Below are 24,918 nucleotides of genomic sequence, written 5' to 3' on the forward strand. Positions count from 1 at the left end.
CTGTGGTGGGGTCTTCACAGTGGATGGCTTCTGGAGGGGGTAGGGGTGGGAAAGGACTAAGTTTTCTTTAAGAGGCTGGCCACTGGGAGTTGGACTGTGCTCCAGTGAGTATATGGGCAACATTATTGGACTTGGTGGTTTTTTTGGTTTTTTTGGGCAGGGGTAGGTGGGAGGGTGGACCTGGGATGAATGGGAATCCAGTCTGATCTGGATACATTGCATGAAATTCTGAAATAACTAATAAACATATTATGATGGGGGAAAAGGAAGCATGAAATAGCAACAAAAACGTGAGGAATTGTATTAAAGGGTCAAAGTATTGAGAAGGTTGAGAACCACTGAGCTAGAATTATTTTTTTTTCTAGTGACCCTCTAGAAATGGTGATTTAAGATCTTCCTTCCTTCCTTCCTTCCTTCCTTCCTTCCTTCCTTCCTTCCTTCTTTCTTTCTCTCTCTTTCTTTCCTTCCCTCTTTTCTTTCTCTCTCTCTCTCTCTCTCTCTCTCTCTCTCTCTCTCTCTCTCTCTCTCACTCTCAGACAAGGTCTCTCACTGAATCTGCTATGATTATTTATCAGCTGTGATCATAGTTGGCTCTCCACTACTTTGCAGCCATCCACTTCCTTTGTGCTATTTACTGACAAATGTGTTTCCACTGTTACAGCCCCAGCATTCTATCACATATAATGTTTCATGCAATTGCTTTCTATACCTATGAAGAACAGATAAATATACATTTATACAAAAGTTACTGAATTATCTTTATTGGTGCTCATAGAGTGTGTGTGTGTGTGTGTGTGTGTGTGTGTGTGTGTGTGTGTTCATGCTGCTACACACAATTGCTCAACCAGTGAGCTGTACTCTGAATCCAAGACTAATAGACCAACACCTGGTTCTATTGAGGCTTGGACCTAGGGCCTTCTGCATGTAAAGCAGAAGTAATAACCACTACACTGTGGAGCGCTTTGTGTGTATTCAAATGATCATGCAGGATCATTTGCTCTCGGAGCCTGAAGAAATTCTTTCATTAACTTGTATACAATAGACCAGCTAGCAACAAATTTATTATATATATTTTTAATCTTGAAAGGTTTTGTCTTTGTCTTCATTATCGAAAGACAGCTCTGCTGAATGTAGGGTTCTTGCTGATGGGTTTTCCTTCGGGCACCGTATCTCTGATCGCTGCTGTTTCCACCCAGAAGCAGCTGCTTGTCACATGGGCCTTGCTCCCTTGTGAACCCCCAGTTATCTTCTCCCTGCTTTTCTTTGTCCCTCATCTTTGATTTTTAGCATTGTTTTGCAAGTATCTGTCTATTTGTAAATCTCTTATTGGAGTTTCTAGGTGTGTAGCTTATTAGGTTTTTTTAAAAATAAATTTCAGAAGTTTTATGCAATTTTCTGGGTGTTTCCTTTGGTCTTTTTTTATCTTCTCCATCCACTTGACTGTGTGCCTCAGTTTCTCGATGTTCACCTCATGTTTCCCCTCCTGTCCTTTGGTTGCTCCAAGTTTTCTTTACTCTCCTGGTCAGGTCTGTTGTGGAGCTCTTCCAGTGAATGCGTTAGTTTTGCCTACTGTCATTTTCAAGACAGAATTTTCTTTCTTCTCTCTCTCTCTCTCTCTGATTTTTATGAGACAGGGTTTCTCTCTGTAACAGTCCTGGCTGTCCTGGAATTCACTCCGTAGCCCAGGCTGGCCTTGAACTCACCGAGACCTGCTGGCCTCTGTCTCCCAAGTGCTGGGATTAAGGGCGTACGCCACCGCTGCCCAGCCAGAATTTTATTTCTGTAGACAGGGTCTGATTGTGTTGCTGAGGATAGCCTCAAACTCCTGAACACAAGGCTCCTCCTGCCTCAGCATCTACAGTCCTCCCGTAGCGCCGAGACTGCAGCGTCCACCACACCCAGTGCCCTCTACTGCTTTAATCGTATTTTACTCTAGCTCTGGAAACTTATGGTGACCATTTAATAAAATTTTTTAATTAAATCCAACATTTGGTCATTCTGTTAGTCTGGTTGCCCATCTTTTGAGTATTTTGGATTTATTCCTCTTTCTCCTCCTACTAGAGACAGAACATTCTTTTTTTTTTTTTTTTTTTTTTGAGCTGAGGATTGAACCCAGGGCCTTGCACTTGCTACGCAAGCACTCTACCACTGAGCTGAATCCCCAACCCGAGACAGAACATTCTTAATGCTGTTGCAGAGGCCCTGGTCCAGGCTCCCTCCCTCCCCGGCTTACAGCTGGCATAGCACACAGCACGCTGTGTTCTTGGCTGAGTCTCCACTTTGTTGAGCTGAGACGGAGGTTGGAGATTCTTGCCTTTCTTACCAAATTCTCACAAATTTTCTAGAATAGATGTTTTTTCATCTGCTGTTTGCCTGTAGGCTTTAAATGGTTGTTTAAAAAAAAAAAATAGGTCTTATCTGTTTCACTGAGAACAAAAAATCTTCATGTTTTTTTGTGTCAGAATCTTCTCTCTCCTCCTCTCCCTCTTCCCCCTTCTTCTCCCTCTCCTCTTCCTCCTCCTCCTCTTCCTCCCCCCCTCCTCCTCCCCCTGTCCCCCCCCCTCCTCCTCTCATCCTTCTTTTATCTTTTAGAATTTTGAGTTATGTTTAGGGTTTTCCTTTTCTCTCCCCCTTCCTTCCCCCTCCTTTCTTCCCCCCTCTCCCCCTCCCCTTCCTCCTTCTTAAGCTGTGAGATTCTCCGGGCTGACCCTGCTTCCTAGCTATGTGATTACAAGTCTTAAGGTGGACTCCGCCCACTAAAGCCACCTGCCGGATGTCTGGTCACTTGACAACTGATCCCTATATTCTATGGCAAGGTAACCACCCAAGGTTAATGTAGCGTTTCCTCTTTCCTCCTAACAGGACCCCTCACTCTTTTCTGCCAGAATTTATTCTACACACAGCAGCTAGGGTAGATTTTAGAAAGGTCATGGCATTGTACCACTACCTGCTTGGGTGGCTTTCCACAGAATAGAACTCCTTCACTTAGACAATAGGACCGGCTGAGATAATCTCTTCATCTTGTTCTCATTCTCTCCTCGCTGTGCCCTACTGCACACCTGGCCCCAATCAACACCCAACCCCACTCCACACCCAGCCCCACCCTATACCTACCCCTACTCCACTCTAGTCCCACCATATACTCACCCCTACTCCACACTAGCCCCATTCTACATCCACCCCTACTCCACATCCAACCCCACCCAAACCCAGCCCAACCCCACACCCATCCCTACTCCACACAACTCAGCCTTACTCCACACCCATCCCTACTCCATACCCCAACCCCACACTGGTGTATGCTCCAGCCTCACACCCTATCCTTTTAATATTTTTAGTTGCCCACTGTTTCTACTCTCTATTGCAAGCTATTTGTCCATGCTGTTTTCTGATCTAAAATGCTGCTCTACACTTTTTTTTTTTTTTTTAATTCACATTATCCCCTGGGCCTTGCCTGTGTGTCACACTCACGATACCTTTCTGGCATCTTACACGAGTCCTGTTCGACCAGGACTCTGATCCTCTGTACTTCTTCAGCTGACAGATGTGATCCAGAGTGATGAACTAACCGGCTTCCCACGGACCGTGCTTCATGAAGTCAGGACTCCTCTGCCATGGACCACTCTATGCCTGCTGGGCACAGGGCTTGGCACGTAGGAGCTCCATACAAACCTTTTGAGTATGAGGATTAATGCTCCCTGGGTGCAGAATGTCAGGGTTGGTGCTAAAGATATCCATGGGTTTTGCTGAGAGCTTAGTTGGATCTAGAGCACAATAATCTGATCTCAGAGGAGAGCACCTCACTTCTAGCTTCTCACTTCTAGCCACAGTCACAGCCTGATGTATCAGCTGACAACCCAATGGACACAAATTCCAAGGGACATTCCCTGAGTGTTCTGTCCTTGGGGCTGTGCCATCATAAGGTGGCTGACTCCCTCCTACGCACGCTTGTCATAAGTAACCAGGTAATTATAGTCTCCATTTCCTACTTACATTTGCTGTTGACATTGTGACCCTTGAGCTTGTCTTAACTCATGTGGAAATCGTAAGACAGGAAATAAAGATTGAGATGGTGACAATTAAGAATAATGTCTGCGGGGCTGGGGAAATGGTTCTGTTCACAAAATGTTTGCCTTGCAAGTATGAGGACCCGGGTGCCATCTCTGAGGCCCATGTCAAGGAGCTGGGCGTGGTGGTCGGCACTTGTAATCCCAGTGCTGGGGAGGGAGGCAGAGTCAGGTAGACCCCTGAATCTTACTGGCCAGACAGCCTAGACGACTTAGTGTGCTTTGGGCCAGTGAGAATCCATCTCAGACAGCAACAAATGACAGTGTGAGGTGGACTGCCCCTCTGAAATGATACCCAAGGATGTTTTCTGGTCTCCACACTCAGACTTACACACACACACGCACACACACGCACACACACACACACACAGATTTCCCACAGGCCACAGGCTGAGGTTCCAGTACAAATAGAAACAAAGAAACACATCTAAGTTAATAAACTTTCTCAGATCTGTATTCCTGACATAGCTGTCTCAAAGACTATATAAAGTTTTGAATTAAAAACCCTAAATTAGGGTCGCTGTAATGACTTGGCAGGGAAATGCACCTACCGGCTGCCAAGCCCAATGACCCAAATTCGATTCCCAGACCTACACTGTGGAAGGAAGAGAACCAACTCCCGAAAGTTGTCTTTTGATCTCTATATGTGTACTATGGCATGGGTGGGCACACACACTCAAGTGTAATAAAAGTACTAAAGAGGGCCTAAATTAATAAAGCATCAAGCAAAGGCTTTCTGCCCTTAAAACTGTTCAAAGTCTGACTTGGTGAGAGTTGACCTTGGTAAGTTTTTTGAACGCAGAAAAATGAAAATGGCGTTTAATTCTACTTTCCAGAAAACTCCTCATGTTTTCTGTCCTTAAAGTGATATGTTCCCCTGCTACAAAATGTAGAGCTTGCAGGGAGATGTTTTCATACAATTTTATATAAAAACTATGCTTTTAAAATATGCAGTGGAAAGATAAATACCAAATTTGGGAGAGGGATTACTGAGAGGGAAAAAGAAGGAAGAATTATTCTAAAAGTGAGATCTCAAGATAAATTATTCTTTGAGAATTTCATGCATGTATGGAATGAAATCTGATTTATTGATCCCCCACTTCTCCCTCCAAGTCTCCCTGGTATTCCCCATCACATCCACCTCTCAACTTCATGTCCCTTTTTTCTTTTAATAACTCACTAAGTCTAGTAGTTAGTGCTGCCCTTATGCACATACCCATGTGTGGGCCATCCCCTGATGCACGGGCAACCTACCATCTTGTCCACATCCCCATGAAAGAATGAATCTTTCTTCTCCAGCAACTGCCAACAGCTCCTCAGTTTTGGGTGGGACCTGGTGAGCCCCTCCCCAATCTGCTAGGACTTGGCTGATTTGGTCTTGCGCAGGTCCTGTGCAGGTCACCACAGCAGCTGTGAGTTTATGAGAACAATAGCCACATCATATGCAGCATTCCACAGCACTTGTCCCTATTCTTGGACTCTTCCATGCTTCCTGCTTCCTCCTCAGCAATGCTGGCTGACTGAGGGGGCTGATAAAGATGTCCCACTGAGAACTGAGCACTCACAGACACTTGCTTTTGGCACATGAGGCAGTTATGATCTCTGTTTGAGCTCTTTAATAAACAAGAATGGCACAATTTTATACTCCTTGGAGATTAGAAGTAAGCACATTGTTGCTTACCATGCTATTCTATAAGGCTATAGCAGGGATATTTTATGGTAAAAATTTAAGGGTATAAAGAAGAGACTAAGTAAGGAATATCTATGAAAGGAGCATACTGGAAAAATTGAGAGGTAAATCAGCATAATCGGTGTTCCTGCAAGCAATCTCAGAAGGCACAGACGGGGCTGGGGCCAAGGAGGGACAGACAGAGATGGCGCCTCCTTCCCTCACCTCTGGATCTCAGGCCAGTGACTATTAGTGCTTCCTTCTGGTGTCTTCATTTCTGGCCACTTCTCTTTGATAAAACCCTTCAAAAATCCCAGCTTCAGCAGTCACTGATGGTGCTACTAACATGTGAAGGCTGGTCCTACCTCCACTCTTGGTCACCACCCCTTTAGTTGTTGAAGAGCTTCTGGAATCTCTGTCCTCCCTCTCACAGATGTCTGTGCTAGTCAATAGTTAGCTTCAGCCAATCAACCTGATAACAGTCCAGAGTCATCTGTGGAAGACTCAGCCGGGGGACTTTCCCAGATCAGATTGGCTTGTGGCCCCTATGGAGGAGAGATTGTCTTGATTGGCAACTGATGTGGGTGGGACAAGCCCACTGTGGGCAGAAACATCCCTAGATCTGGGATGTCCAAGAAAGCTAAGAATATGCGAATGAGCCCATAAACAGCATTCCTTCATGGTTTCTGCTTGAATTCCTGCCCCAACTTCCCTCAGTGATGAGCCATGACCTGGAAGTGTAAGTCAAATACCTTTATTAGCCTAACATGCTTTTGGTCAGAGGATTTTATCACAGCAGCAGACAGGGGACTAGGGTAAGACTTGCTTTTGTGTTGACCTTGGCTCCTAGTTGGTGTTTCCTTGGATGCTCATCTCTCGCCTGAGCGTTTGCAGAGGCCTCCCGGCTGTCCTTCTCCGCTGTCGTCCTTTCTATCTTCCTAACAGTTGGGGTTTGCCTTCCATCAATCATGGCCTTCTATCATGTGACACAGTGTCTAGAAAGGCCAGTGATATGAGTGATAGAAATAATTTACCCAGTACATGAAAAGATAGTGAGAACTTATTGGAATATACTGGTAAAAGGCAGTGTGTGAGTTCCCGGGGGTGGGGGCACATATTGCCCAAAGGGAGAAGCATTTTCTTCTATAGCAGCTGGGGCAGGGGTGATTATCTGTTCTTATTTCATAGGCCATTTGTGAACCGTCTATATCTGCTTAGATAGGTGGGCATCTCACTAGCTTGTTAAGCAGTACAGTTTAAAGTGAATGTTGTCTTTCTCAAGACTGGCCCTTTCTGTAGTATACCATGGGTCTTTTAGGATCAGGCTCCAAACATTTAAGACACCATATGTCACTGGGACCAGGTTCCAAGTAGCTGTGTCTTGGACGCTAAAGTGTAGGAATTTTGTTTTTACTTTTGGTCTTTTGTCCTTAGATGTTCTCTGCTCAGAGCCCTGTACTGACTACCCAGCCTGCTCGGAGAAAATGCCAGCCTCCCCTCTTTGTCTCTGAAGCCCTATAGCATGGCTCCCACCGCCCACTCCATCCCTGCACTCCTTACCAAAGAGTGTACCACAGTTCTCTTGGAACGCGTTGCTTCCTCTATTGAGGACATTCTTTTTTTATTTGTTTGTTTTTTGTTTTTTCGAGACAGGGTTTCTCTGTGTAGTTTTGGTGTCTGTCCTGGAACTCACTCTGTAGACTAAGCTGGCTTCAGACTCTGAGAGCTGCCTGGATCTGCCTTCAGAGTGCTGGGATTAAAGACATGCACCACTACCACCTGACTTGTTGAGGACATTTTTTTACTCTTGATGTCTACCTGGCATTTTCTTTCTCTCACCTCTTGTGGGCTTCTGCTAGTCTACTCCTCCTTCATGAGGCTTCCCTGGGCACTTTATTTAGACTCTCCTCTCTACCCTCACAGGACATTTTAGCTGTTCTGCTCTATGTGTTTTCCCTGGCGCACACCAATGTCTCATGCATCATTTAAAATTTCTTTCTTTCTTTCTTTCCCTTCCTTTCTTTCTTCCTTCCTTCCTTCCTTCCTTTCTTTCTTTCTTTCTTTCTTTCTTTCTTTCTTTCTTTCTTTCTTTCTTTCTTTCTTTCTTTCTTCCTATCTATCTTTCTTAGCTCATTGGCTATCTCCTTCTACTGGAGCATATTCTCCATGAGGGCAAGGATTTCTGTCTTTTCTACTTATTTCTATAAAGCTGTGCCTATGCAGAAAAGATGTCATTCACTACTTGTGGGATGCCTGGAAGTGTCTTGTGAAAGAATGATAAGTGGTGCTGGTTACCAGCAGAAAGGTCATGGTCATGACCGTACACAGTATCAGTATTCAGAGCTTTATTAGGAGGAAAGCGGGGAGGAGAGGAGAGAGGAAAGTCAGGCCTGGAGAGGAAACAGAGAGAAAGATGGTGAGATGGGGAGAGGGAGCAGAACAGAGCAGAGAGAGAGGGTGGGGTCTGTGTCTGGCTTTCAAGGGCTCCCACTATGGAGCTATAGCACATATGCACTGATTGTGTGACCATGGTAGTCACCAGCGCACACTGATGATGTAAGATGCAAGACCTTTGGCTTAGCTCCTGGACTGCGCATGTGCAATCACGCAGCTGGAATAATGGCAGAATTCTAACATTACAAACTTTCTGCTTATAAAAAAAGTGAGTGAATAGGAATAGGGGTGTCGTTTCTCCTGGAAAAACTGCTTCCAGCTGACTTGGTGGGCATCAGTTGGCTCTTACGGCAGTAGGGAAGGGGGGCTTTTGAGGTAGACAGGCGTCCTGGGATGGTGGGCTGTCCTGCCGCCTCAGAGCTGTCCATCCTTTCTGGCTTGGAACCCTTTGGCTGACAAAATACTGGTGAGACAGAAAAAGCTTAGAGAAAAAGGAATCACTAGTGTTTTTATTTTTTATTTTTGTAGTGTTCCCAGATCAGGGGAGTTTACGTTTGGCATTTATCGCAAGTAGATCCAACCTGTCCAGAGGGGTTTAAGCTGGTTTCTGGAGCTGGAAAAATGGTTAACATGTTGAGAAGCAGCCATGAGGAAATTAGTGACCATTGTAGTGTTCAGTACTCTGCTTAATTTTTACCTGAGACAAGCTTTATTAGAGGTAGATTATCTAAGGCACCTGTTTCCTTTAATAGTTTAGCTCCAGGTGATCAACTGTTGAGAGCATTTAACAGTAATAGATGGTTACATGAAAGTCTGTTTTTGTAGAACCCAGACACTTTTGGGTCTGGAGGTGTAAATACCTTTTAACTGTTACAGTTTCTTACTTGATAATCTCTAGACTCCAGCTCTGTGTTGGTCCGAAGCAGCCATTAGCTGAGCAGTTAATTAGAAGAGGGAACTGGAAAGAGAAAAGCTTGTGGTGCATGAGAACTTATTTCTGTGGAATTAGGGACAAGGCAGAGATCAGGGCCCTGTCTGTTCGCACAAGAATGAAGCATTGCTAACAGGTCTGGAGAGAGGGACATGGAGGGAGCAATGAAGTAGAAGCTGCTATCTTAGCTGAAAATCTTTTCCCTTTAAGTAACCCTGAGAGTACAATTAAGTCTGGTGAGGTGGGTAAGGCTGTCCTCCCGACCCCAACAATAGGGAAACGAGGAGAGGTGAGACCCCAAAACTCCCAGGATGGGGTGAGTGGCTCTGGTGTTCAGAAGGAAAGAAATGGATTGCTTCCATGCTGCGTTCTGGGTTCCCTGCAAGCGAGCCTGCTGCGGGCCGCAGGAATATATCATAAGAACTCAACTGGTTATGGCAAAAGGATCAGGGAATTCCTCCAGAGGAAGCCAAATACCAAGGAGTTTTTGGTGTTACTTGGCTTGTTATATATCAGCTGTCTTCTGTTATGAAAATCATGTGTGCCTTCATAGTTTTCCCAATTGACTTTTCCCTAAGAAGGGCTAATAATGTGGACTGATCACTCTCTGGACATACACATTCCAGGTATTTGGAGAACAGCCTCAGGAAAGGCTTTCTCTGGAATCAGATATCTCCCTTAGCCACTTTCAAGGACTACAGGAAACACCACCCCGGTGGGTGCCCAACTTCCAAGGATAACAGTGATAACAGCCCACATGAGAGTCTCCTGACTTAAATTCCACAAGGAGACACCGCCCAGGTGGGCGCCCAACTTTCTAGGACTAACAGTGATAGCAGCCCACATACAAGTCTCCTGACTTACGGCAAATTCCACGCCTAGGTCAGGTGGACATTAAATAATAGCTTTATACAGTTTAGTTCAGACCCTCCTTTCCTACAGCCTTACTAACTTCATATACCTCTAACTCCTTACCTAATCACTTCTAGGAATATTTAGATAACTTTGTGCGCTGACAGCTATGCTCAGCCAGAACCCCAGTTCAAGCCTCCCTGTAATTATCATTATTGGCAGCATCTGGCCAGGTCCATCCCCAGTTAGAAGAAAGTACCTCATCAGAGATACCTCTGTACTCTCCAGAACAGATTTAAGCATCCAGGCTACCTGTTTGAGAAGGCCTGGAGGATGTGCCAATTAAGCTTAACTTCCTCCTTTCCCAAATCTTACCTCTAGTTCCAGATCTCCCTTTAACTACCACCAGATGCATCTAGCTGTACACTAACAACTGAGTATACTTTCCCACCCTGTAGAAAAACAGCAGATAGCTTAGAGCCACAGGAAAAAAGAAAGGCAGTTTTATTTTCTCCCATTGACCTAGCAACTTATAGATTTTTAACATTTTTTACCAAACACATTCAAGATTATAGTTGTGCACATAAGATCCCTCTTCTTAGATATTACCCGAATTTAGCCTTTAGTTAATTCATTAGTCACTTCCCCTTTGGGTTGCAAATGGTAACTAACAATTATTGTCCCTCTTTGTGATTCTTATCACCCCTCCATTTGATGCGGATAGCTGACAATCACTGCTGAGGCATTTCAGGCTGGGTGTCCTGGATGGAGGGGAGGATCGTGATTTTGGGGAGATATATAACTGTAAGAGACGGTGGGGAGAATTAAAGTGAATGCACTAAGAGCTCAGTGTGCTATTTTCCCAAAACAGTCCTCTCTCCTGAGCCCCTGGGATGTATAATATTGAGGCTGGTCCCTCAAACAGTATACAAGATGAGCCTGTGGCCGAGCCTAGGTCTGCTGGAGGTCTTAGCTTGATGCTCCCATGCCCCTGGTGCCTGGGTGCAGTCAGCTGACCAGTTGTCTTTCTAGGTGGCACTTTGAACAAGGCTCAATTGGTGGCCTGCAACCCCCTCCACCCCCCCACTCCCCCCACCCCCACCACTTAAAACAGGGACCCAGCTGGGCAGCGTGTGCCAGCACTTGGCAATTCTGTTCTCGGCCTTTTTTCATCCCTCCCCTGGTACACCTTAAATGCCACAGCTGAAACTTCTGCCTGTGGGGTCAGGTGCTCTCCAGATGCTTAAGTTTTAGCCTTTATGTCAGGGAGGTCTGGGAGACAAGAGGTGGATTTTATTCCATGTCTTGAATTTTTATTTTTATTTTTTATTTTTTTTATGTCTGCTGGCTTGAGGACAGACCCGCCAGGAGGCAGGGTGTAAACTGATCTCTGGCTAAAGAGCCATCCTGATTACTGTGATCCCCAAGTGGGTCCTGATTGTAAACTTATTTGCATGCATCCTAGACTGCTTTCAGACCCGTCTGTGCTTGTCACTAAGTGGGAGGAGTTAAGGTGAGTTAAGGTGAGAGCCAGGGTTGGGCAGAAGCACTGGCCAGATACCGGAGAACAGAGATTGGAGCACAGAGCAGAGAACAGATAAGGTTCTTTGAAGTCAGAGATTCCTTAGGTTTAGGAATGCACGTGGTCAGGAGAAAGAGAGAGTCAGAAAGGGAGAGAGACTTTAGAGCTTGGGTAAAAGCCTGGGGATAAGGTAACTCTTTTCATTTGCATGTTCCCTGGCAGAAGTTAGATAATTCCCGTGAAATACTGGGGTTCAAGCAGCCAAATTTAATGGTATCTGGGGATATTTAGGAAGCCCCTCTGTCCCATGGCTGCAGTGCTGAGAGAAAAATAAAAAAATTAAATTAAAGAAACGGGATCAGACTCTAGTCCTGGGTGTCCCCGAGGTTGGAGAAGGATCTATGAATCAGCACAGGTTACTCCCCACTTCGTCAAGAGAGGGGAGGAGAGGAGCATATGCAGCACAAGGATCCCCCCTCCCCCATGCCCCCGACAGAATTGACCTCTTTGTCAAGAGGGAGAATGAGTTGGTTACTGTGCAGCCTGAGGACCCAAGGAATTTATCTCAGGCTGCAGTTGTGGGAAACAGCAGGGGTCAGAAAGGGGAAAAACTCACCAATCCGGTCCATGGGTGTGGTGTGTGGTGAAAAAGCGGAGCGGGCATTTGCAGGTCCTCGGTATAGGTTTCCGAAGAGGCTCAGCCCCAGATGCAGAGCGGGCTGAATGACCAGAACCCAGTATCAGTATTCAGAGCTTTATTAGGAGGAAAGGTGGGGAGGAGAGGAGAGAGGAAAGTCAGGCCTGGAGAGGAAAGAGAGAGAAGGATAGTGGGGTCAGGGGAGAGGGAGCAGAGCAGAGAGAGAGAGGGTGGGGTCTGCATCCAGCTTTAAAGGGCTCCGGGTATGGAGCTACACCACGCATGCCCTGATTATGTGACCATGGTAGTCGCCAGCACACACTGATGATGTAAGATGCAAGACCTTTTGCTTAACTCCTGGGCTGCCCATATGCGGTCACACAGCTGGAGTAAGGACAGAATTCTAACATCTTGGGCTAGCACAAGGTTACTCATAGTTCTCTATCCTGTTCTTGTCCCCACGGTGGCAACTTCTAGTTCAGTGCCTTTCAACATGTTTTTTTCTGCCTGCTCTAGTCCTTTGGAATCTGGCACTGGCTAATTTTTTAGAGTGAGAGTTTGTTGCTTATGGTTTTAAAGGCTGGGATGTTCACGGTAAGGTGCCAGAAGGTTTGGTGTCTGAAAGGGCTGTTCTGTGCTCCAACAGGCAGTGGATGCTGTGCTATTCTACATTTGCAGGGTTACCGAAGAGAACAAATCCATTCCACCAAGCCTTTCTGTATGGTTGCTAATCCCTTTGAGACATTGGTAATCTTTACTGCCATGCTGTTAGTAGCAAGGACAAATGTCAGTTGATAAACTCAAGTGTGCTAGAAATGTGACTCTGTTGTTCCTAGAATCTAATGTTTAGTTTTAGTCTTAATCCGCTCAGATGACAGACTTCGCAGCAGTGTTGGAAATCCCTGTTCCTCCTTTGCTCTAAGGGAGTTAAAGAGTCTGGAGAAGTAATGAAGAGTTCCTGGTGACACCAGCTTACACCAACACCCACGGTGACCTACATAGTGATGGGTTTGAGTATCAGTTAGGCAAGGTACTGCAGAGGGGTTCTGGGGCCCCTCCACATGGCTTCTTCAGGTCTGCAGGGGCTCCATGACTTCTCTGCCTCTCTTGGTGATGAACTGTTGCTTGTTCCAGGCTGTGACAGGGCATAGCAGCTCTCCAAGGCTATCTGAGACTCCATTTACCCAGGTGCTGTTCTTAAGTGGGCTCTGACTGTCTTTCTGGGCCTCTGCTTAGCTCTGTGTTCCCACAGTTCTAACTGAGAATCCTGCTGTCTCTTTTGGGCTCAATTTTGGGGTAAAGAGATGGATTCTCTCTCTGAGATTCACTGTCCTTCATCTCCTGATTCTTCCCTAGGCTGGGGATTCTTTTCTAACATAGCCAAGAGGGCCAGTCTTATTCTTACTTCCTGCCCAAGCTGTGAATGTCTTCCCTTTCTCTGAGGCTGGGTTTCTGAAACTTATGACTAGAAAGAGAGACCCTCTCCTTTCCGCATCTGACAGTCATTTTGTCTTCAGGAGTGGAGAGCAATAACCTGTCTTTTTCTTGTTTTGACAGGTTCTCATTATGTACCTCTGGCTGGTCTAGAACTCAATATATAGACCAGTATTGCCTTAAACCCACAGAGCCACCTGTCTCTCCCTTCCAAGTGCTGCCATGCCTTACTTTAGCCTTGCTATTTTACCGGGAAGTAACATCAGGAGCTTGGGAGAATGGCTTGGGTGAAGCAAACAGTGATGTACTTGATAACACACTTGCAGTATTTGATGAATCTGATGGTGATAATGATGACACAGTAATGATATCATTAACATCTGTTGAGTACATAGTGTGTGCCAGGTCTGATCCCAAGTGCCCTCTTTTCCTGACATCTCCATTAATTGTCCCAGTAACTGTGCATTTTGTATTAGTCTCAATAATCCACCAGAACTGCTGAAATCTAGAAGGGTAAAGGGACTAACAGCTCCTACCGTATGCAAATGATGGAGCTCGGCTTCATGCACTAGCCTACTCCCAATGTCTGTGCTCAACCAACTCTTAGACTCGGGGTAACATCCCATGAGCCTCTGCCCCTCAGGCCATGGACACAGAGAGTCATTGTATTTCTCTATCATACTTCAAAAGCCTCCCCTTCCTCACCTGCATAGGTGAGCTGCCATGGTGTGCCCAGCATCAGCCTCAGAGCCTGGTCGCTCTCTGTGTTTCTGTTCTGTACTCTTATCCCCTCCTTCCCCCGTGTAGTGGGTAGCCATTCCAGCCTTGGCTTGGAAGTTCCAACCCCCACTGAGGCTTCCGTAATGGTCACACCTACAAGGTGGGCCTGGGAGAGGAGGCTGAAGACCCAGGATCAAAAGGAGAGGCTTCTCTTGGGATGCTGGAGGTAGACTGAGCAGAGTTCTCCAGAAAACACTGCCAGACTGTGCCATACCTTTCCCAGACCCTGCAACTTATCATTTGTAAGCTACCCCATAAAACAAACTTCCCTTTTAACTACGTGGAGTGGCCTTAATAATTTCACCAATACACTCCCCTACCCCCCTCACCCCCGCCCCGCACACACTTCCAAACATTCTTTGTCTCCTGCTCTTGGCTTAGCCTTAAAAATAACATATGTTCATCCAAGAGCTCAGCCCACAAAAAGAAAGAAGGAGCAAGAGCAAAGGGCAGGCAAAGTGCTCTTTGGATAGACTGGGCACATGGGCTTTGCAAAATGGGGAGAGACCTGGGATTCTACAGTCTGTGTCCTTGAGGACCTCCAGGCTGTCCCTCCTGGCCACTATGATTATGCTGAGGCTAGGCCTCCCAGGCTCTTCTTCAAGTAGGCAGAGCATCTTCTATTAAGTAAAATGCCCATGACTTCAGGAATCTCCCCAGTCAGTCCTGAACTATCTGTTGCTAGAGGGGTGTTGTGCCTTTGGATCACCATGCTGAAGATACCACATGAATGCAGTTTCAGGTGTCAGACGTTCCCATGACAGCACAGTAGGGCTGAACTAGCTGCTTTAGCCTGGCAGGCTTCTGGAGGACTGTGGTGGGTGGTGGGAGGAAGGGAAGGGAAGTTGTTAAGGTGGTGCAGGGCTTTGGGACGATGGATGTGAGGACTCATGGCTTCTCTGCAGGTGAGGACTCCATCAGCACATTGGGCATGATCCTTGGAGTGGGACTGTCACTGCTGCTTGTGTCCATCCTTGGCTACAGCTTAGCCAAGTGGTACCAGCGCGGGTACTGCTGGGACGGTGAGTAAGCCCCATGCCAACCAGCCCCAAGCTCTTCTCTGCCCTTCCTCATCAGTAGAGCTGGCAAGGTCGGGCAGGGTGGTAAGCCTTTCAGCCCAGCGGGATGCAAAAACATTTCCTCTGGTGGTTGCGGTGGTTGAAGGTTTAAGTGGATGGCTGAGCAGCTGAAGAGCATGCGTGGGTGGGGTGGGGTGGGGTGGGGTGGGGTGGGGTGGGGTGGGGTAGGGAGTGGGAGGTGTGTTCACATAGGGAGGTGGGGCCTTTATTGAGGCAATGGAGGATCCTCCCACTCGAAGTAGCCAGCTTCTATTTTTTTTTTTTTTAACTCCCCAAGACCAAGAGCAATGCCTGGAAGGCCAGGGCAGCAGGCTGGCTCCTTATGTGTCAGTCTTGGTGTGTGGGTCTACTCGTGTCTCCTGCACACACCCCCAACCCCTCCATGTGTCTTCCGGAATTTGCTGTGGTCTTTTCAACTGGGGAAGTCAGGAGAGCATGCTGGGACACTGACAGAGGAAACCTCCCAGGGGTGCATTTACAATGATCTATTGAGCATCTACAATGTACTTTTCCTCAGCATGCATTTTTAAAATTCCACACAATGAAGAAGAAGTTATCATATTTTTGCCCTGTTTTTATACATAGCCTTGATATGGATACCAGGCTGACCTCAAACTCTCCATCTTCCTGCCTCAGCCTAGTAATTTCTGGGAATATAGCCAAGCATCATCATGTTCAGCTATAGCCTACATTTTTAAAAAATTTTTTGAGACAGCCTCTAGCCCATGCTATACTTGAATTATCTGCGCCGTTAAGGAGACCTTGAACTTCTGATCTTCCTGCCTCTACTCTCAAGTGCTGGGATTACAGATGCACACTGCCACACCTAGTTTATACCATGTTTGGCAGGGAACCCAGGGCTTCACATAGTACTTATGCTAGATAAGTACTCTATGAACTGAGTGGCATCTTCATCCCTGGGCTTCCATTATTGAAGTAGACAGGTATGCGGTGAAAATCATAGGGTTGGAACATGGAGCTGGAGTGAAGCCTAGGTCTGGTTCTTTGTGGGGGGGGGGGCTCTGTGCTATAAATGCTTCCTTCCTAGGGTGATCAGGGCTCCTGAAGGGTCTTGAGAACCAACCCCACACCACAGCCCAAGGCCAGCCTGTTTACACTATGGGGGGGGAGGGGGGTACGGGACACCACATGTTCCTGGAGAAATGATAGTCACTTCCCCTGGAGAGCTTAACTCTCATTTCTGGTTGTCTTCCCAGGGCCTAATTTTGTCTTCAACTTATACCAAATCCGGTGAGTAGATCCAAGACAGATCTGGGTGGGCTGGCATTGGGGGCTGAATAGAATGAAAAAGGAATTAGAGACAGAAATGGAACTTACTTCCCTTCCCTGGCTTTCTCCATGCTTCCTAAGCAAACCAGAAATACTCCATTTAAGAAAGTTCTCAGAGTCAAACATGCCTATAAACAGCACCATGTGAGGCCCTGATGACAGCAGTCATTTTAGTATTCACTCTCATGCAGAGAACATGCCACCCAGGTATCCATCCATCTACCCACTCCTCCATTCAGGTACAAACTTATCTACTCATTCATTCATCCATCCATCCATCCCATAACACCCACCAATCATCTATCCACCCATCAACCCACCCACCCACACTTTGATTCATCAATCTACCTATCCACCCATCCCACTACTCACCAATTCATCTATGCACCACCCACCTTCTCTACTCATCTACCCATTAACTCCCATTACTCATCCATGAGTCCATATATTCATCCATGTACTCATCCATTCATAGATGCACATATGTATTCACGCACTCATCCATGCATGCATGCATCATCCTTCTATTCACCTATACACTGTTCATCTATCCATCCATCTACTCACTTACCCATCCACCTGTTTATTATTTATTAAGAAAAGTTTTATTATAGCCAGTTTTATGGTATTTATTTCTAAGAACACAAAGATGGCTTGGCATATTCTCTGTCCCTAAGCATCTCAATGACAATGCGGGAGACAAGCCTGATTGCAAATAATGCAACCTTGGGCACAATGTAGAGTTCAAAAAAGAAGAACAATCAAAGAAAGTCATGGATTTGAGGAACAGAAGTCAGGAAGACTTCTCGGGGTACATCATCTCACTATTTCCTGCCACAGGGCAGACCTGCTTCTCCTCTGGCCCTGAGAGATGAGTTGAATCTTCTTCTGGAAGATAAGTCAGTGAGTCAGTGACCTAGAGATTGTCCCTATTTCTAGGAACTACTTTGCAGGTTCTAGTTTTGGGAGATAGGCCCCAGGGAGAGGCTGGTTCTCAGTTTCAATGGCTTTATTGGAAATCTGTCTCAGGAACCTGAAGGACTTAGAAGTGGGGCCACCCTTCACCATCAGTGGCCACATGAGCAGTCCAGATGGTGGCTACATGAAGTTCTCCAATGAAAGAGTCTGATGGAGATGCATCTAGCCTCTGGAGGTCAGGAGAGGTGAGTAGGAAAACTCCTGAGTGGGTCTGATGTCTGAGTAAGGTCTTACGAGGGCCCAGGCTGTCAAGCCTAGCATCAAGGATCACTCACAACACAAATACATTACTCAATCCTTCTCCTCTTTTTGGGAGAGTCAGGCAAGACTGATGGCATAGCAAAGCCCTTCCCAAGCTGTTTTCTCTTTTTAGCATCTCTTTACACAGGGAAAAGGCTCCTGGGTCATCATGAGCTCCTTCAGCCTTCCTGGACTGGACCCTGAAAGCCAGGCTTGGCCCTGAGTATGGAGAATGAGGAGCCTTCTCTGGGTCCTCTTCCAGCTTTCATAAAGTTGGACCTCTGTGGATGGGCCTGACCAGCCTTAGCAGCTTTTTTATGGGACTTGGAGAAGCAACTGTTCCCTGGGGTTAGAAATGTATCCAGGAGAGAAAGTCTCAGGAAGCATAGCCAGGTCAGCCCTCCTTCTCCTGTCTAACACAGCCCAGAGTGGAAAGGGCCCCAGACTCCACAGAGTAGGTAGTCATGGGGAATCTCCCGCCATTTCATTTTGTAAAGTTGATAGCCAGTTGTCTTCATTTGGGAGTTACATGGTTCGAGCGGTGATTTCAGACATGGTTTTTAACCTTTCCGTCAGTGGCCAGCTTCCTTGAAGGCTGAACTTGGATCTTTACCCTGTTCTTTCCACCTCCGTGTTCGGTTTGGCCATTTTCCACCCTTCCCCATGGGTGCTGTCATCCTCTTACCTGTTCTCCTTTAGTGACTCAGTGCCCACCACACATGACCAGAACAAGTAGAAACCATGTCCCTGTTTAAGCTCCTGAACTGGGGCGGGCACGGGGCACAGGGTGGATTCTATCCCCTAGTCTCTGCTATCCTGTGCAAGGCCCTCCCACCATGGCAGAAAGCAGCTGGAGGTGTGGAGCAGTGGGGAGCCCCTGGCTGAGGCTGAACGAAGCAGCTAAAGACAAGGACTGTAGAGCATGTTACCTCCCTCTACCTCCCCACTTCTTCCTCTGCCTGTGACCTACTTAGATGGAGGCAGAACTGGTAATAGGAGATGTAGCTCAATGAGTGTTTGGTTTAAAGTGGTTCCATCCAGAGAGGCTGAATCCCTGGATCAGCTGTGGCTGGAGGAAGGCATAAGAGGCCTGTGTCGTTCAAGTCAGCCACTGCATCAATCAGCCCTAAGCTCAAGGCTGAAGGATGCTGAGGCCAGAACAGAGACAGGAAGGAGAGGGTTGGCTGTTATTTGCTCTCTTTACCCTCATTGTTGCTGAGGCCCCTGTGCTTTTTTGTTTTTTGTTTTTTTTTCTCTCTCACTGGTCTACAGCAGACTGCAGAGGAAGGAATGAGCCAGACCTAGCAGATTCTTCCTGCTTCCTGCCAGAGCTGGGGGCCCTTTCATTCCTAGCTCAGATAGGCTTGAACACCAAAGCCTGTGGAGAGAGACCCTTCATGGCTTTGGATCCTCTCCCTTCCTCGAAGAACTCCTGTGAGAGATGGAGAAAGGGGAGCCTGTTGCCTTCGGCTTCCTTCTTCCTCGGATACCAGCTCTGCAGGCTGGACCTCACTTTTGAACTCACAGGCTGCGCAGCCCCAATACCACTCTCAACTCTACCATGGTCGGCATGTCTGTGGGGCCTATCATGTCCCCTGGAAGTGCCTGGGACTCAGCAAACCTTTTGGCAACTTGAAAGGAGGATGAGAATGGAGACCCAGGTAGTCCAGGGCCCAGGTTGATGGCTTCAGGTGAGGGACAAGGACATCTGCTGCAGACTGGGAGAACAGTGGGTATTTCCCATGCCCAGAAGCAGAAGCGAGAGAGAATTGCTTCCTCTTTCTGAGCCCGCTCACGCGCTCTGTGTTCCCTTTACTGGCCCTCCCCACTTGTTTTCCTTGCTTCCGCGGGTCCATGGTATAGCACTTTTCTTTGCCCCGGACGGTGGCTCCACCCCAGGAGTGCCCTGTTGAAAGCTATGAAGGGGCAGGCTCTAGCTTTCTCAGAAATGCACTAGACACCAAGCGACAGGTCTGTGAGGCTGGGCACTGACTGGACACTCAGATCCTTCACCATGCCAGGGCCTCCCTAGTCCCCCTTCCTGCTCCCTGTTCCTTCTGGACCCCCTGGAGAACCTGCTGTGCTGAGGGTTACAGGCTGCAGTCTCGGTGTTGCCCTGCTCCTATTTAGTACCCTTTCCAGGGCTGTGCTCAGTCTAGAACATCCTCTTCTCCTGTACCCCAACCCTCCTGTCCGCTCCCAGACTTTGTGGACCTCAACTCTTGTCTTTCCTGAGTCTCACCTCAGGACTCAAGACTAGACACCATTCATTTGGAGCTCTATTGTAGATGACCAGGTTTCCTCCCATGTCCTGTTTCCCAACTCTTGTGGCCGGGGCTCTCTAGCAACCCTTCAGGTGAAGGACAGTACATAAGCTTACTATGGATTAGAATTGACTGGAGAAGAAACAGAGGGCAGCCTCATTCTGGAAAAGAATGCCTAGCATCCTGAGGAGAACTGGTCAGTTTACACATTTTCTTGCATGCTTCTGCATTTTGAGCTTTGTGGCCACCCTGTGACACAGAGATTATTATTGGCCCATTTTACACATAGGAAGACTGAGGGAGTCAGAGAGGTAGCATGCTTTGTTCAGGATTGCCCAGCCCTCACCAGCTATACTGGAGCCTGAGTGGAATCTGTGGCCTCAGGGACATAGTCTTACCTCAGGGCTTATCAGGGTAAAGACTGGCCATTGTATAAAGGGATCCAGTTCTTATTCCGTCCCATGGTGCTGTGCGGCCATCACACTGGTCATACCATTTATTTGAACATCTATTTCAGCACTGAGAAAGCAAAAGATAAGATTATTTCTTGAAGGTTCCTCTTGATGCATACCTTGTCTATTAAAAATAACTAATCTCTTATATCAGTGGCCTGGGCACACTCTAGCTGTTTGGTAAATAGTTACAAGATGCAAGCATGCTATAAAGTGTCAACTCGGATTTAGGAGCTGGCTGTTAAAAGGTGACTGCTGAGGTCCCCTAGATGCCAGGAGTCTGGGACTCTACCTACTATTCGGTTTTCTCACAGCTTGCAGAGATCTGGCAGGGACTGAAAACTGGACCACTCCTAAACTAGTCAGTGTCAGAAGGGCAAATCTCACATCTGCTGGACACAGACTGACCAGGGCAGGGGCTCCGGGTGCCCAGCCTCACTTTAGCCTCACAGGTGGGGAAACAGAGATTAGGGAAATAGACACTCGGGTAGAGTGAGGATTGACCTTCCTTAAGTCCTGGGTTGCTGGCTTGGAGCATCAGGCCAAGGGGCAGTTACTCTCTGATGTCTAGATTCCAAGAAAACTGGCTTCTCCCTCCAGTGAGATGCTAACCCTTCACAATGATGGGTGAGCCTTTCAGGGCTCAGGGCTCTTCTGCTTGATCTCAGCTCTGAGCTTCTCACTCACCTACTTCCTGGTCTTCCTTTTACTTTTTATTCTCTCTTTGATTTCCAAATTGCCACATCCTGGCTCCTGTATCACATCACCAAGGAGCCTTCTTTAAGACTCATGGCTCCTGTTCTCTTCTGATTTTTACTTGTAAATACTCTCTGGCTCTCTTAAGTTCATGATTTCAATGCATTAATTAATTAATTAATTCATTAATTCATTCATTCATTCATTCAGTGAGTCAGTCAGTCAGTCAATCAGTCAGTCAGTCAGTTTCTCTACTCCAGGTACTGGGCTGGCCCTTTGGGGAATCCATTCTCTCTGGAGATTAACCTATCTCTCTGGTTTCACAAGCACTTCCTGCAGGCAGAGTTAAGCTTTATATCTCTTCTAGTCCCCTGGTGTGCCTTGTGTGCTTTTGGTCACAGGCAGAAACTTCTTAGGAAACAAGTGAAAGGGTTCCTCAGTCTCTTGGGGACATCTTGCACATTGCCCCAAGCCTGGTCCATGCCTGGTGCTCTTAATGCTCACACTTGTCATCTCTTCTCCTTCCCTGTCCTCATCCACACCCCACGTCGTGTGTGTGTGTGTGTGTGTGTGTGTGTGTGTGTGTGTGTGTGTGTGTGATCACATACCTTTCTAGAGAATGGTGCACACAGATGGAGAGATTTTCTACCAAGGGACAAACCTCAGCTATGCTCAAAGCCATAGTATCTCTTCAAGTCTGTGTGGCCTTGCCCCCAAGCCAGTGTCAGTAGGGTAGGGTCAGGTGACAGGACCCAGAAGACCACAATCCGTGGTGCTCCTTTCAAAGCTCTAGGGGTTTGAGAAGGCCAAAACAGGAGCAGATGGAAGTATCATTAATTTATTTTTAAAAACTGCTTAGTGAGCAAAACCCAGCTAGAAGTGGCAATGTTTGAGCAAAAGCTGATACAAAACAGGAAGCCAGTGGCCTGGTGAATTCTCACACTTGGGGACCAGAAGTGAAAATATTTTGTCTGCCCAGAGGAACAGCAAACCAACAAAACAATAAGGGGGCTGTGCTGGAGGCCATAGTGGACCCCGCCCTTCCCGCCCTCCCATACATCCCTACCCTCCCTTTTACAGAGTCATGGGCTTGGCTCCCCCTCCTCAAAGCCTTGGGTAGGATTTCTCATGCACAAGCAGAGGACTGCTGGGAGGAAGGTGTGTGGAAAATGGAAGAAGTCTCTCATCTTCTAGTCTAAGCCCAGTCCTTCTCCTTACAGACTGTGGGCTGAGATCCTTTGGGTCCCAGGGACCTTGTTTATGTAAGGTTGCCATGGGAAACTTTGAGGCTTCTTCCAGCTGTGAGACCACTTCCCAGTGGGTAACTTCTTTCCCACCATGCTGGGGTGAGGGTGGGGGAGAGGTGAATGGACACTGTGTGTGTGCGTACACACACACACACATACAGAATTGAGCCAGCCAGGAGGATCATGTCTAGTTGCCTGACACAGTCTCCGGAAGTTTGGCATGCTGGGTACCCAGTGAATGTTTGCCCCAAGGGTGGATGAAGGCATGCGGAATGTTTTCAGGCCCCTTTGCCTTGTCTCCTGGATGTATTCTCTTGCCTTAGGTCTCCTATTTGGTCTGCAGCCCTAAGTCCTACAGCACATAGGAACTGTAGGCTGAAGAAAGAGGGAAGGGAATGATCATAGAATCATGTGACTAAGAGGAGAGCATGGCCAACCTGAAATCAAGTTTTCACTCAGAGTTACCTCTAGCTCTCTCTCTCTCTCTTCTAGGTCCAGGCTAATGTCTCCCAAGCACCTGCTTTGCTCAGTCTTCCATGACCAACATAATCATCTCGATGCTTCTTGACCTGCTTTCACCTGCATTCAGACGCTCCTTTGACATGAATGGAAAAGGTCTACTCATTCATGCATTCACCAAAAGTTTGTTGGGTGCTCATTACTATGCACTACCGTTGACTGGGTGTAGAGGGCACAGACTTCCATCAAGAGGAGTTCCTGCCGTCAAGGAGCTGGAAGGAGGGTTGCCAAAGGACCTTCTGTAGAAGCAGTATACCCAGAGAATGAACGACATGGTCAGCTTCAACACTATCTCCATTTGACAGATCAGAAGACTGAGGTCCAGACAGACTCATTTGCAAAGAACAGTTCATGCCTAGAACTTAGAGAAGCAGTCTTTCCAGTCCCTGGGCATGCCCCTAGGGCCTCTCCACTCCCAATAGCCTTGCTGTGGTAGTTGATTAGTCTTAGTGGACCTTGCTGTGGTAGTTGGTTAGCCTGAATGAACAGATACCACACGCTCACCCTCCTCCCCTTGCTCCACCCCATAGCAGGGTATACAGCACTGGCTCTATTACCTATGCTGACTCTTTGCTAGCTTTGAATCCTGGGTTCAGATCTTCAATGGCCTGTCACGGACTGAGCCTTCCCACCTCCACTTAGCAGAGTCACACACTCCACTTCTTTCCAATGCGTCCAGCAGGAGTGTACCTAGCACCTACAAGGTATTTCCCACTTCCCACTTCCCATTTCATTCTCACAGGATGGCCACATAGTCGTATGTTGGAAGCACACGCAGGGTCTGAGTGGTGGGGGGTGAGGGGGCAGGGGGACTTTGCAGAGGACACGTGGGTGGCCTTGAAACAGCAAAGTGGAAGAAGAGCTTTTGGGGATGAGGTGCAGTGAGGATGTGAAAGGGACGAAATGAGAAGGGGCGGGAACCAGGACAGAGGTTTTGGAGACCTTCTGAGCAGAGAGGCTCTGAGTGTTATCTTACAAGTAAAATTCAAAGCCCAAATTTGCATTTCAGCCCTTTGGCTCAGTCAACAGTAGGGAAGATTAGACAGTGGCAAGGGATGCTGGAGTCATATGAGAAACGGTAGAGACAATAGAAATTAAGAAGAAAATGCTGACTCCAACTTGGAGACATGCAGGGGTGAGCCACTTCACCCCTCTAAAGGCACTGGAGAAATGAATGTGGATTGGCAGTTGTGGAAGCAGGAGTTGTTGGGGCCCTCCATGAGTTCATGGGGGGGGGGGAGATGGGACAGGGCTAAAGAAGGGAGCTGGTGTGTTGAGGAGTGGTAAGTTCCGGAGGCTGCAGGGCTGCAGGATGCTGCTCGCACATGCATCATGCATATTATGTATAGAGTGTAGCAGTCTGCAAATGGGACTGCTCTTCTAAAGAGCTGATTGTGAAGGGAAAGAAGGGAAGGAAGGAGTACTATGTCTACGCTTCCCTGCTCATGCCCACTCCAGAGTCCGTGACTCTGCAGTTGGGGTAGTTCACTAAAGGGAACACTTAGCTGTTACATCACCCCCTGGTTTGGGGCTGTGGCTGTCTGAAGATTCCTGAGGCTCCTGGCTGGGGTCTTCAGTACACATGCCAAGCTCAGGCATGGTTCTGGACACTGGAGGCCAATAGGATGGCTGCCTGCTCTTCTAGAGATAAAGAGTCTGGTGACTATCCTGAGTTTACGGGCTGTAGATGGCCAGGAACCCTCTCCAGACCTGTCTTCTCATCTCTATGCCATGATGACAAATCTACACACGATGCAAATCTCACAGAGAACACAGAGCACTTGCCTCAAAATCCCCAGCCCCGAGCTCTAACCCAGTACCACTCCCATCCTGAGAGCTACTTAAATATCTTTCCTCTGCATGAAAT

At 47.3% G+C, this 24,918-nt stretch overlaps 1 protein-coding gene across 1 annotated transcript in view; it reads left to right on the plus strand.

Annotated features, from left to right (window-relative positions):
• Smim35 (small integral membrane protein 35) overlaps positions 1 to 23,825 on the plus strand; it is a 66,923-nt gene extending 43,098 nt beyond the window's left edge. The window contains exons 2-5 of the mRNA XM_036193334.1: positions 15,192 to 15,308; positions 16,583 to 16,616; positions 17,685 to 17,818; positions 23,025 to 23,825. Coding sequence (XP_036049227.1) covers positions 15,192 to 15,308; positions 16,583 to 16,616; positions 17,685 to 17,784 — 251 coding nt within the window. The 3' untranslated portion in view covers positions 17,785 to 17,818; positions 23,025 to 23,825. The remainder of the gene's footprint in view (positions 1 to 15,191; positions 15,309 to 16,582; positions 16,617 to 17,684; positions 17,819 to 23,024) is intronic.
• The last annotated feature ends 1,093 nt before the right edge of the window (positions 23,826 to 24,918 follow it).

The sequence above is a fragment of the Onychomys torridus genome, chromosome 7 (assembly GCF_903995425.1).
Source record: "Onychomys torridus chromosome 7, mOncTor1.1, whole genome shotgun sequence".
NCBI lineage: Eukaryota > Metazoa > Chordata > Mammalia > Rodentia > Cricetidae > Onychomys > Onychomys torridus.